At 47.0% G+C, this 13,050-nt stretch overlaps 1 protein-coding gene across 1 annotated transcript in view; it reads right to left on the bottom strand.

Moving 5' to 3' along the window:
- Positions 1-354: 354 nt before the first annotated feature.
- Positions 355-13,050, bottom strand: part of TDRD12 (tudor domain containing 12) — a 64,164-nt gene continuing 51,468 nt past the window's right edge. Inside the window, exons 24-32 of the mRNA XM_069458113.1 lie at positions 12,371-12,581; positions 10,262-10,354; positions 8,267-8,439; positions 4,565-4,674; positions 3,173-3,236; positions 2,974-3,087; positions 2,723-2,876; positions 2,568-2,634; positions 355-2,119 (exon numbers count right to left, since the gene is read on the bottom strand). Coding sequence (XP_069314214.1) covers positions 2,025-2,119; positions 2,568-2,634; positions 2,723-2,876; positions 2,974-3,087; positions 3,173-3,236; positions 4,565-4,674; positions 8,267-8,439; positions 10,262-10,354; positions 12,371-12,581 — 1,081 coding nt within the window. The 3' untranslated portion in view covers positions 355-2,024. The remainder of the gene's footprint in view (positions 2,120-2,567; positions 2,635-2,722; positions 2,877-2,973; positions 3,088-3,172; positions 3,237-4,564; positions 4,675-8,266; positions 8,440-10,261; positions 10,355-12,370; positions 12,582-13,050) is intronic.

Here is a 13,050-nt window from a genome sequence, read left to right as displayed (position 1 = left end):
ATAAAATTTTATTTGGCATTTGGAAAATATTGTTTAAAAAAAGTAAAAAGTAACATTTCTGTGGAAACACTGAAATTTTATTGATGCTACTCCACAAAAGACGTTCACACCACAACCGTGTAAGTGTGTGAGCAATTTTGGAAGCACAGAGATAAAAGTACTTTTACCTCCATTTCAGAAATTTACCCAAAACTTGAAATCACACATATTAATAGAAGTACAGAAAAAAAATACTAATTGTTTACACAGTCAGCATCCTATGTCCTACAAAATATTATTCAGAGCTTCAAGTATTAGAAAAATTGAATGTCTGAAAAAAAGAAATTGAGCTTTAAACATACAGCCTTCCTCCTCAACACTTTCATTTAGCTGTTTGTGAACTAACCACACAAGAGAATTCGCCCTGTGTCTTCGCGGGGAGGACCCCTTTGCACGTAGCAAACACACCTCCCTGCGGCTCTGTGACTTGCCATTACTGCCTGCTTTTCACAGAAGAGACTCAACACCCCGAGCACAAAGGGCAGGCAGCTGCGCTCACGGCAAGCCACCAGGACCGTCTCAGGAGGCCCAGTCCCCGAGCCCGACCTCCGACAGAGCGAGAGCAGCCCTGAGACAAAGCCACACTGACGAGGACATGCAGAAGAGCTCCAGAGTCAAAACCTTTGCCAGCAAAGACAACAGAACTTTCTAGTTCCTGAAGAACCTGCTCAGTTTAGCTAAGAAAAAGGAAAAGCACTGTCTTACTTCACGGGCCGATGTGAGATCTGCTGGCCAACCTACGACAATCACAGCAGCAGGACATGCTCCTGGAAGCGTCCGGGGGGGACGCCACATCCTCCCAGGGAGGCAGTGGTCTGGGCCCCTGACCAAGCCGCTGCGCAGGAAAGTAGCCTGACCCAGCCATACCCTGTGGCACTCCCTAAGGATGTCTTATTTTACAGATGAGGAAACTGAGGCGGGGCGTGCTCCAGACCTGCTCATGGGACAGCTGGATGCGAGCGGTGGCTCATATCTGGGCCATACATAAACTGGGACATCTTGCTTTTTGATGTAAAAAGTTAAAGATCTTGGGGCAGTCACGCGATAGTCATGTTCTGTCTGTGTTCTTCTCCACTTCTAGCGACGCTTAAAGCCTCCTGAGGAAGTGCGTGGGGCTTTAAATTTCCCAGCAGCTCACCTTGGTGACTTTCGCAGTGAGCAGAGCAAGCCGGCCTCGGGCACTCCTGTCCACGTGGCCCTGCCTGCACACTCCCCTCCCAGGGAATGAGGTGACCCCAGGTGCTACAGCCTTACCCCTTCAGGGGGGCACGGATGCTTTATGGTCATGACCACCATCTCCAGGTGTTCGAGGTTACCTCCAGGTACCGCACAGGTCCTGTTCAGCTTCCACTAAAAAGAAACCTTTGTCTCATTTGCTCAGGACTCTGTCTGTCCAAGATACTATTTAGAAGCAGCAGCGTCACCTCCAGAAAGCGCTGGGTCTTGCTGGCATCGCTGAGGCAATCTCATTTTTATCCCTGGACTCTCTCTTCATCAGAAGCGAACTTACTCTTAGTAGCTACCAATATCTTAACAATACCTAACGTCCTGCACACACGGACGGCTATGTCAAACCCCAGCTCACTCGTGGCTGAGAGTGAGTCTGTGAGCTGGAAGCCCCAGCCCGCACGCCTACGACCAGGTTTTAGCAAGGGACCAAACGTAGGTCTAAATGAAAACACCAAACCAAACCAAACGGACTAACTCCAGAGAGGACATTCTGTTACCCGAACGAGCGCCGGGCTCTGCTGCCAGTCGAGCTCCAAGGGCCGGGCGGTTAGACCACACTTCCTCTCTCTGCTTTCTCTCCTTCCACAGTCGTCTTCTTACCAGCCCATTTCTAAACCCACTGAGAATTTCTCACCATTACCAGTCCCGGCACCAGGTGAAAAGGTCTGGCTGTGAATGTCCTCACTTCCCAGCACGTGGCAACGTCCGTTTCTGCTCAGCGCCTTCCAGCCGCTCCCAGGATTTAACGCACATTCTCAGTCACTCTCACTTTCCTCCTCATCCTCTGACGTCGTGGGGCTGCTTTCAACCGCCTCTGTCACTTTGTGGGGCAGGTTTTTAGAACTCACAACTAAAAGAGTTAGATATTATAAAAAATACGTTAAGTGTAGACTAATTAGCAAATCTTTTCTCCCCCATTACTTTGGTCAATGCAGAAAAAAATCCCTGGGTTCCAGCTCTATCTGTCTTGCAACTTATTTTATATTTTCATTATTTTAGGCAAGAAATGAGCAGATAAAATTTGTCTGCTTATAAATAAATTATTCTGCTAAAAGAATATCTGTAAAAGTGTTATAACAAGGTGTGTTTATAACCAAGCATTAAGTACTCAAACCAGAACATTTAGCACCAAGACCAACCTCAAAAAAGCAAACTAATGTCTAAGGGCTTTACATTAACAGCCCACCCTACAAAAGCTGCGTCCCCGGGTGGGTCAGCCTAAGGCATGATTGTGTCCGTGTCCCCCCACGGCCCCCAGGACTTACCGCCCCTCTAGGGAGGGGAGCTCCGAATCTTACCCTTGGAGAAGTGGCTGTCCTCTTCACAGTCTTCCCAGTGATCAAAATCAAAAGTCACATTAGGGTTCTGTTCAACAGAACGGTTTACACTGAGTGAGTGAACAGGACATGCCCAGGGTGTCAAGACCAGCCAGCTGCAGTTCTTTCCAACTCACCCTCTGTTTGAGTAAGCGACACCAAGATTCTCTTCTCTCTTTTGCCAGAGTGATCACAGGTTCATCATTTTTAATTACGCATTTGCAGTCATCTTTTACTATGTTGGCCTGTAGCTCCATATCAGCCAAGTAAAATTTGTCTCCCACCCAGGCGCTAGGATTTATAAAAAGAAATAAAGTCAGCCTTTTAATCTATTTATTTAAAACAGAAATTATTTCTATTTTACTTTATAAGATACATATAAACCTACCTGAAGATGACTCTATCTCTAAAATATTTACATTTGTAATCTTTTACATTCCTTAGTCTTATCTTTAAGATGACGGCATCATCTTTTTGGAACCACTTTATTTGTGGGTGGAAGCTAGAAGGAAGAGAAAGACTTGCATGCTCGTCAACACTCACTCACCGGTGAGGCGAAGTGACCCCCCAGCAATGGGTGGACATACCTTTTCAGAGCTGGCTGTGCGGTTTTGCTAATGGAAGCATCTTCAGTGTTTTCCGATGAAGTTTCTGTACAAATCAAAGTCAGATTTTCCTGCAGGTTATTCATAGGCAACTCCATGACGTACACACACATATACTTTTTTGTACCTTATACAACTTTTATTTTTTTAATAGACAGGGTCTTGCTCTGTTGCCCAGGCAGGTGTGCAGTGGTGTCATCACAGCTCACTGTAACCTCCAACTCCGGGGCTCACGCGATCCTCCTGCCTCAGCTTCCTCAGTAGCTAGGACTACAAGCCCACATCACCATGCCCAGCTAAGTTTTAAATTTTTTGTAGAGACAGGGTCTTGCTATGTTGCCCAGGCTGGTCTAGAACTCCTAGCCTCAAGTAATCCTCCCACCTTGACCTCCCAAAGTGCTGGGATTACAGGGATGAGCCACCACCCCTGGCCTTTATGCAACTTTTAGATGAGGAATCACTTACATAAGAGTATGAGTCTCATAGCCAAGTATCCAGTTGTAAAGAATAATTATGTAAAAGATTAAAATGAACATCACTTAGTATAACATAACATTTGAAAATAAAACAGCTTTTGACAAATATTAAAGTTAAATGATCAGGAAAGTCAAGTTACTCTTCTGAAGGGGAACCGCGTTACAATTGCTGACCATGAGATACAAACGCTCCGTCCTGTTTGGTGCTACCTTAACCTGCCAGGACCCCACTACAGATGACTTCCAGAGCAGCAGCCCATAGGCCAAACACGACATTTTCTAAAACAACGCAATTTAAACTTCTCAACCTAAAACATTGGAACCTTCCATCCAAAAACTTGAACGAGAATGTTCATAGCAGCTTGAATCACAAGAGCCCAAAATAGAAAACAATCAGTAGGCAACAAGATAAATAAATTGTGGTACGTTAATATTACAGAATACAGCTTGCTGATAAAAAAATTACATTGAAAGAAGCCACAGAGTGTATACTATATACTTCCCGATTCAGCAAAACTGCTGGTGACAGAAATCAGAACAGTGGTCGCTGGGGAGGGGTCTAGACAGGAGACTGCTGGGTTCCGGAGACACTCAACAGCTGGAAGTGGGTGTGGCTGACGGATGGACGGGGACACACACACACACACACACACTCTGACGAGCTGTTCACCCAAGACCAGCACACTTCACTGGCTACACATCATGCCTCAAAAAAAGGAAAGAAAACAGTTGCAGAAAACAAACACTGGAAGGTGAACTGTCAAAAATAGAACAGTTAGATAATATTAGTTTATGTCACCTTCTCTACATTTCACCTAAAAGTGGAAAGTCTAAACATTAAAAAACACCCAAACATTGATGATTGAAGTTAACCGCCTTTCAAATAACAAGTACCCACCGGGCTTTTGGTTTTCTGAGTTCGTCCCGGGGTCGGCCTCTCTTTCTGCACCCTCGTTCCCTTGCTGTGTGTCCTGCAGGCGGGCGGCATCTTCTGCTGGAGGAGGCGTCCTAGACAGGAGAGGCGCAGGTTAACTCGGGCCTTCAGGAGACACACAGGCACGTGGGGGTGGGGGGAGGAGGAAGAGGGCAACAAGTGACTGTGAAGTGCCTGTTACCCTGGAGTCAGACCCCGTAATTGTCACCGAAGAAAGGCACTAACTCATTTACCAAAATGTCCTTCCAGATTCACGGAGCTGTGAGAGTAACAGCTTACACTGCTACCCACTTCAAAGGGGATCAAAGGGCAGAAAAGGAAAAGCCAGTTCTCCTCCTCCCCGCCCCAGTCTCTCGGGCCATCTTCCCGGAGACCATCCCTGTTCCCGGTTTGGGTCTGGGATGGTCCAAAGAATTCTTTGCATAAAAAAGGAAACATTGCCATCTATGTTTCTATCTAGAACACACACATTTAAAGACATGGAAACCTACCAAATTCCTTCGTTTTCTTAAACTTAATAACTAGACATGATTTCATATCAGTGCATAGAGGGCTGCCTCATTCTTTTAAAAAATTTGAACTGTGTTATTCTTTTGGTTTTTTGAACAAGTAACCATCCGTGTGGTTCCGTATTTTAAAGGAAGCAATGAGGTCTGTACAGTGAAAACCTCTCCCTCACACCTGCTCCCCACCCCAGCCCCCTTCCTCCTGGTGGCAACGTAATGCGTCATTTGTGTCTCCTTCAGAGGTCACGCAAGCCCGCACGAGCAGGCCTATGCAGACACACGCCTGTGAGGACGGTGTGCGTGTGTCTCCAGGGGGACTTCTGAGGGCCACAGAGGAAGCCTGTGGCACACACGCCCCAGGTGGCAGGGGCAGCGCACCAGGCCAGCCACCACGCAGGGACCCCCAGTGGCCTCCTCAGCCTGGTGTGGTCACCCACTCTCTGCCCTCACCTTGGCACCAACCTCCCCGCCGGGTCCTCCTCTGCCAGGCCTGTTCCTCCTCACACGCCCCTCGGGTGCCAGCAAACCAGGAGCCTCCCCAGCAGCCTCCAGAGCTCCAGGTTTGTGCTTTCAGCAACCTGGAAACACGCCCAAAGCCTAACGCGGCAGTTTCTCTTCTTTGCCAATAAGCTGCTCTCTGGGAAACCCACTCCCTACAGCTGCCACTCACTAAGTCCTATCCGTGGCTTCTAGATCTGTCTGTCCTCCGGTGCCACCTTCCTCACTTCTGATCCAGCTGACTGCCCGCACTTCCCACCCGTGTCACCGCGCACTGGCTCTCCGCATCCCACACGCCGTCCATTCAGTGCCGCGCCAGAAATGCCGCGACTTGACCAGCCGCCAACCCAGCCTTGCAGACCTTCTTTCCACCAAACCCTGCCACTCACCATTTACGCTACTCTGCCCCAGCTCGCCCACCTTCTCATCCTTTCTCACAACCGTGACACTCCTCCCAGCTCCCCCTCCACCTGTCACATCACTCCCGGTCTCCAAGAGCTGCGTGGACGCGCTCTCCTGGGCAGAGTCTCGCAGTGCTCTGCTCTCTCCGCCCGCGTCACGACCACGTCTGTGTCACACTCCCTGCTCCGTGACAAGACCCCAGTGTGGAGAGGGAGCGTGCGGGGCCTCTGCACATAGCTGGGCTCACCAGCAGTGCTTCCCTAAGGGACTGAGCCTCGTTTTGATTAGATCTACTCCACTGTTGCGACATCTTCACTTCTAACAGAATATCTCATACGTATGGAAAAACTGTTCCCTGAAAGTGTGTGTAAACCAACTTGTATCCTAACTGCACAGATACCCAATTTTATTATGATAGAAAACTAAAAAACTAATTTAGACTACAAATTATTTTCACTTTTGCCACATTCTTTTAACCCCCTCTACTTTTAGCTGCACCTTAGGACTCTTCCGAGGTCACCCATGACCACTAAGCCCCGTGGTCGGTCCTCATTGGCTTGGCCTGTCGGCCGGCCTGGCCGAGCTCATCACCGCCTGCCCGGGACGCTCCCCTCGTCCGCCTCCCGTGCTCGAAATCTCACCAGCTCCAGCTTCAGAAGCCGAGACTTCGCCCCACCCCACAAAACTGCATCGCCCCACCCTAAACTCTTGGCACAGCCTTGGTCCCCCCTTCAGTCTAATTCTTAACGCAGCAGCCAAGAACCGTCTTCTATTCGAGTCATTCCTCTGCTCAACACCCTCGCACGGCTCCCATCTCTCTAGAGCAAGGTGCCGGAGCAGGTGGACTCACGGAGACGAGTGGAGCAGAGGTGACCGGGGCTGGGGGGAGGAGGAGCAGGGAATTACTGCTCAATGGTACAGAGTTTCTGTCTGGGAGGGTGAAAAAGTTCTGGCTGGAAATGGACAGTGATGACGGCTGCACAGCACTGTGACCGTACTAAATGCCACTGAATTATACGCTGAAAAATAGTCAGAATGGCAAATTTTACGTTATGTGTATTTTATCACAATAAAGAAAACACACAATTTAAGAAATTACTCTTAAGATTTTTAGATGTGAGCACAGCACTCTAGTCAAGTTTTTAAAAGCCTTGTTGCTCCACATCCTCGCCAACACTTGCTATGTACTTTCTCTCTCTCATTCCACCCTTGCTGGTAGGGATTAGTGGTGTCACTCACTGTAGTTTTAATTTGCATTTCCCCAAGACTAATGCATTTCAGCACCTTTGCACATGTTAATTGGACATTTTTAAGCTGCTGTTCATGTCTTTTTCCTACTTTCCTGTCTGCAGTTTTCTTCCTGACTGGAAGGAGTTACGGATACAGATCCTCGCGTGGACACATACGCTCGGCCTGCCGTCCCCTCTGGGGTCGCCAGGGCACTTTCCAGTCTCCCACGTGCTCGTGGGCCCGGACACCAGCACAGCCACTCTGGACAACTGCTGGGCAGTAGCTTCGTCTATGACTCAGCAACCACATTCCACGAGAAACGTGCTTGCAAGTGCAGTGAAAGGTGAGTAGGAGAATGTTTAAAGCACCACGACCGAAGCACCCCAGACTGGAAACCTCCCCTGTCAGCAGCAGAATGGGGGAACACACTCTGGTATATTCATACAAGAGACCACTGTGCAGTGATGAGAACTTAGATCTACAGCTACGTGCACAGTGTGGATAAATTTCACAAACAATGCTGAGTTAAACAAGCTAGACACAAGAGAGACTCATTGCATGATTCTATGCGAAGTACAAAACCAGGGAAAACCCGTCTGTGTTTTTCCATGTCAGGAGAACGGCTCCTCCTGGGAAGGGGAGTGGGGAGGGGGAAGAGGAGGCTCTGAGTTGGGCTGTTTCTTGATCTGGGGCTGGTCACAAGTGCGCTCAGAAACCCGTCACACCGTACACTGCTGATGTGTACACATCTCCGCATGTGCGATTTGTCAGTAGAGAGTTAACAAAAACCCTTTGTGTAAGAGATACAGGGGAAATAATATGTTTGAGATTTGTTTTATCATATTCCACTAAAAACAAGAGTGTGGGCTGGGGTATGAATAAAGCAAGGGTCCCAAATCTTGGTAATAATTACAGCCGAGCGACGGGATGGAGATTAAACTACCCTACTGTCATAAAAAGTGGCCCTAACACTTGTGTGTTCTATTTCCACAAATCGGCGCTTCTGAAAGGGAAAGAGAAATCCACTTACGGAGTGTGGCTTAGGCTCTCTTCAAACGCTGGCATTTTAGCTCCTTCGTATAATTTTTTCAGTTGTTCTGTATGTTCTGAATTATCAATGCCCATTCCCATGGACAAAATTTCAGCTCGAACATTATAGTCAATGACAGAAGTTTTCAAATTTGAAAGGTTTGTAATATGCACCTTGAATCAAAGAAAAAAACGTAGCATTTGCAGGAATCACTCTGAATTTTAACGGAATCATAGACACTCTCACACGGCCTCTCGGTCTCTCTGCAACGCCTGACGCACACGCAGGCTGCCAGTGCCAGGGCCCCCACGGCAGCATCTGCATTTCATAGCTGAGGCCGCGCCAGAATTTCCCAGAGCCCAGCTCTGTGCCCCAGAAATATGATCAGGTGTGGGGTGGGGCCGAGATCGAATCCTGGGATAAAACCCTTCATCAAGACCAATGTGTAATGCTGTAAGCAGCCACAAAATTCTTGTATTTTTCTGATTCTTACTCAATGACTTTTATCTCTATTAACAAGGAGAATCCCAAGGCTCAGAGTCCCTGTGTGCCCAGAAAGGGCCCCCGCCAAGGCCCTACGTTCTGTGTTCCAGACTGTTTCCTCCATTCGTCTTCTCTGCAACCAAAACATTTTCATCTATTTCAATGTCTACAAAATGAAGTAAAACATGAAAATCTGCAACAGTGTCATTTCTGCTGATGGGGGTGTGGACACAGGACTGAGCAGCCCTTGCACGGTGGGGGAGGGTGGGCCAGGCTGGCACTGGCTGGGCACTTTCCTAAGGGAACCCTGGGAACACAGAGCCTTTCTCCGCTGAAACTGGGACGCGGCAGGCCTGGTGGAGAAGGAAAGTGTGGGGGGTCTGGTTTCCCTCCAGCGTGCCGGTGGACTCTGTAATATATTTTGCAGCTGTGGAATCATATTTGCCCAGTGGGTTTTCTTTTTACTTCATTCTCTTAGCTATAGTTTTAAAAATCTCTGCTTAATAAAGTTTCCATTTTTTCTCCAATAAAGAACTACAATATTAACTATTACAACATCAACTAAGACCCCCCAAATCTCGTCATTTACCTGCACTGGTCATCTATTTTTTCTCTTGTAAAAATGATTTTCTCCTCTTACTCTTAAATCTTATACACAAACTCTTCTTTTAACACATTAGAAACAACATTCAGCAAAACAACTTTTATAAACTGAATTCCTTTAAGCCTTATAAATAATCACAGTAATAAAGATTTAAGTCTAATGCAGCAAAACTTTGAATTGAGCACTAGAGTTCTTGGAGCGGAGCAGGAAGGGGTGGTGCCAGCCTCGGAGAGAGTCGGCGCCTGTCCCGTACTCCTCCCCCCACCCCACAATCCACTGCAAGGGCAGGCGGCTTTGTCCGCGTTGTTCACGGACGGAGCCCAGGAGCCCAGTACTGGTCCTGGCGCATGGCAGTGCTCAATAACTAGACGGTACAAACTGTGAACGTGACAGCACCTGTCTCTGGATGCCCAGGGACCGGAATCCTCAACATCACTGACCGTGTCTCAGGTCGTCAGGATCATTTACAAACTAGAAAAGACAGGGGCTGTCACAGCAGTCACTGCTCTGGGGCCTCTCAAATGGTGTGGACAGTGGATTGTGAGGGCGATTTCATGGTTCACGATCAACACTTGAAAAAGAGAAATAGAACTTAAATCTTGCAGAATGTCCCATGTAGTAAGAAGAGTCTCATGAAACTTTTGTTCAGCTGTCTGTGTGTGAGTGCAGGTGTATCACACACACAAATGCGTGTGTGCACTGGGTCACAATGTAAAATACTCCCCCGAACAAAAGCTAAACCCACAACCAAATTTATGACCCAAATAACATGGAAAACACCTCTCCCTAAAAGAGAGCCCCAAACAAGTCCCTGTTTCTGTGAAGCGGTTATTCAGGCTAGAATAACTTGAATAATTTTAGGGGACCATTCAAACAGAGATTTCTTTCTAAGAAAATTGCACACTTACCATTGGATCAATCCAAACTGTATTTCCCAAAGCCAATATCACTTTTGCATCATGCAATTTTCCAACAATTTTATGATGAATGTACCTAGTAACCTGGAAAAAGCAAGCACTTAAGTTTTTTATCTGAGGCTCATTTAGTATATGTTATATAGTTTGCAAAACACTCCATGCATTTCATTTGAGCCTCACACAACCCTATGAGGTTCCAGAGGTGATCACCCGCCTTTCATCAATGAGGCCGACAGTAGAGTTTAACAAGGATGGATGCACAAAGGTGCCAGAACTTGCCCAAAGTCTCTCCCTAGTGAGTCCCAACAAGAGGCGAGGGTTCATGCCTTTAGACTCCTAATACTGCATGTTTCCCACTGTGGACATGTGTACTCCCCTCTCCTCTGTCAATCTGTCTGGATGTTTATTTCTCTGAAAGCTCAATGAGGGTGAAGTGAAAGTTGTTCGCGCTGTTCCAGAGGAAGTCACAATGACCGAGCAGCTCTGCAACCAGTGAGACTGGAATTGAGGAGCTCTGGTCTTTTGTGTCCTCTTTGCTGGGTGCTTTCCTCGCAAGCAGGGCAACAGATAAGATCCGTCTGAGCAATCTTTCCTGCACGTGTTCACACCAGTAAAGCAGAGCAGGAGGAAACTGGCTGTTACCATTACATTGTTTCCATCCCCCTTGAATCTGCAAATGAATTTGGAAAAATACATACAAGAGAACTTTCCCCCTTTTCCATAGAAGGCCGCTCTTCAAGAAATACGCGTGGTCAATAATCTTTATAGACCACATGTTTCCTGAGGACAAGGACCGTAACTTTCTTGCTGATGGTGACATCCCCAGGACCAGCAAGGCCCCAGCACACAGTGAACACTCAGTAAATACTTATTACAAAGAAGGAAAATGACTGTTATTTGATAAACGCTATTTTTACCAAACTCACAACAGTAAGGTTGTGTGTTCATACTGTATCGTGGAAACACTCACTTGTTTATTTCCTGGATAATGTTTAACCTTGTTTTTTTTTTTTATTTTTTATTTATTTTTTTTTTTTGTTGAGACAGAGTCTCACTCTGTTGCCCAGGCTAGAGTGAGTGCCGTGGCGTCAGCCTAGCTCACAGCAACCTCAGACTCCTTGGCTTAAGCGATCCTACTGCCTCAGCCTCCCGAGTAGCTGGGACTACAGGCATGCGCCACTATGCCCGGCTAATTTTTTCTATATAGATTTTTAGTTGTCCATATAATGTCTTTCTATTTTTAGTAGAGACGGGGTCTCGCTCTTGCTCAGGCTGGTCTCGAACTCCTGACCTCGAGTGATCCACCCGCCTCGGCCTCCCAGAGTGCTTTTTTTTTTTATTTTTAAAAATTTTATGTTTGAATCTACTTTGCACAACCTTATTTATAACCCAAATTGTTCTTTACTTTGCCAAATGCAATGGCCTCTTCCACATCCTATTTGTAGTAAGCAAAATGTAGGCTGCTCTTGGAGAGTTGGGGGCATCACCGTGAGCACGACTCACACTGCAGGGATGAGCACTGTGGCCCACGCCTTGGCACAGGTAGTCTTGTTTGCTTTCAGCTGCCTTATCCATTCCTCTTGGTGATGTCCTCGTTATCCACGAAGCCCAGAGGAAACGTCCCCTCCTTTGAGGGCTTTTCTGGCCTCCGTCTTTCCTTCTCTGTCTGTCCCCCTAGCCCCAGTGGAATCCCCTGGCCTCTCCAGAGAGCATCCAGCAGCTATGTTCCTCTGTGACTGGGGTATCTGTTTTTGTAGGTGCTGACATTGTTTCTTCTTCTTAAGCTGACAGGCAAGTTATTTCATCATAATTCCCATTTTATGCCAAGTCTAAGACTGCAGGCACTAAGGATAGTGATGGCAACAGTCTCAAGGATACCCAGCACCTCTCTGAGGGCTCACAGCTGGGTTCCATGGTGGAGGCAGTCCGTACACTCCCGCACCAGCAAGGATCTAAGCAGACTGCACTCAACTGCCCAGGAACACAAAGCACTTTGCCCAAACTCAATACTCTCAGTTCAGACAAGGCCTCAATTCTATGCATATTCTGGGTTAAATATATTCCAAAAATCAACAAAACAAAAAAGCCCAAATAACTCACCTTTGGATTCCATTCGATCTCGTTGTCAGCAGGTTTCACCCTACAAACAATGAACTCCACAGCCTGTGGGGGGAGAGTGCGGAAATTTTCCGGGAGATGCAACAGTTGGTCTCTTGCGACGAGTCCAGTCCTGCCTTCGTCTATGAACTTTACAAGGACGTTGTCCAGGGCCCAGGTGTCTTCTTTTTGGTTCACCTCTAGCACCTGCACCCTGGAGAACAACGGCGGCATCACTTTAACACAGGGATTTCAAAAAGGGAATAGTCTTGGCCTCAATTTACCATTAAATGGAAAGCACACAAAGAGACTCAACTGCACGGTTTTACTCCACACTAGAAGTAAAAACTCAAGGCCTTCAAAAGCACTTAGTGGTGGATTAAAGTATATGTAAGTATAAAAACACATAGTACTTTTGAATACTAAGTATACAACTTAGAGATTTATACACTAATAAATCTCTTTCTCTGACAACATTAAAGTTTCAAAGCAAATTAAAGTTTCCAAGTTTCTGAATCAAGGCCATCACCAAGCAGCACCAGGTGGACCCCAGGGAAGTGGGTGTGAGCAGGCCTGTGAGCTGGACTGACGGAGCTGGAACACTGGCCATGCCACTTACTGAGCTGACCTTGGACAATCTACGTAACATCGCTAAGGCTCTGCTTGTTTATCTGTAAAATGGG

The sequence above is a fragment of the Eulemur rufifrons genome, chromosome 24, assembly GCF_041146395.1.
Source record: "Eulemur rufifrons isolate Redbay chromosome 24, OSU_ERuf_1, whole genome shotgun sequence".
Taxonomy (NCBI): Eukaryota; Metazoa; Chordata; class Mammalia; order Primates; family Lemuridae; genus Eulemur; species Eulemur rufifrons.
The sequence above is the reverse complement of the archived record's forward strand: the minus strand, read 5'-3'. Positions and strand labels throughout refer to the sequence as shown.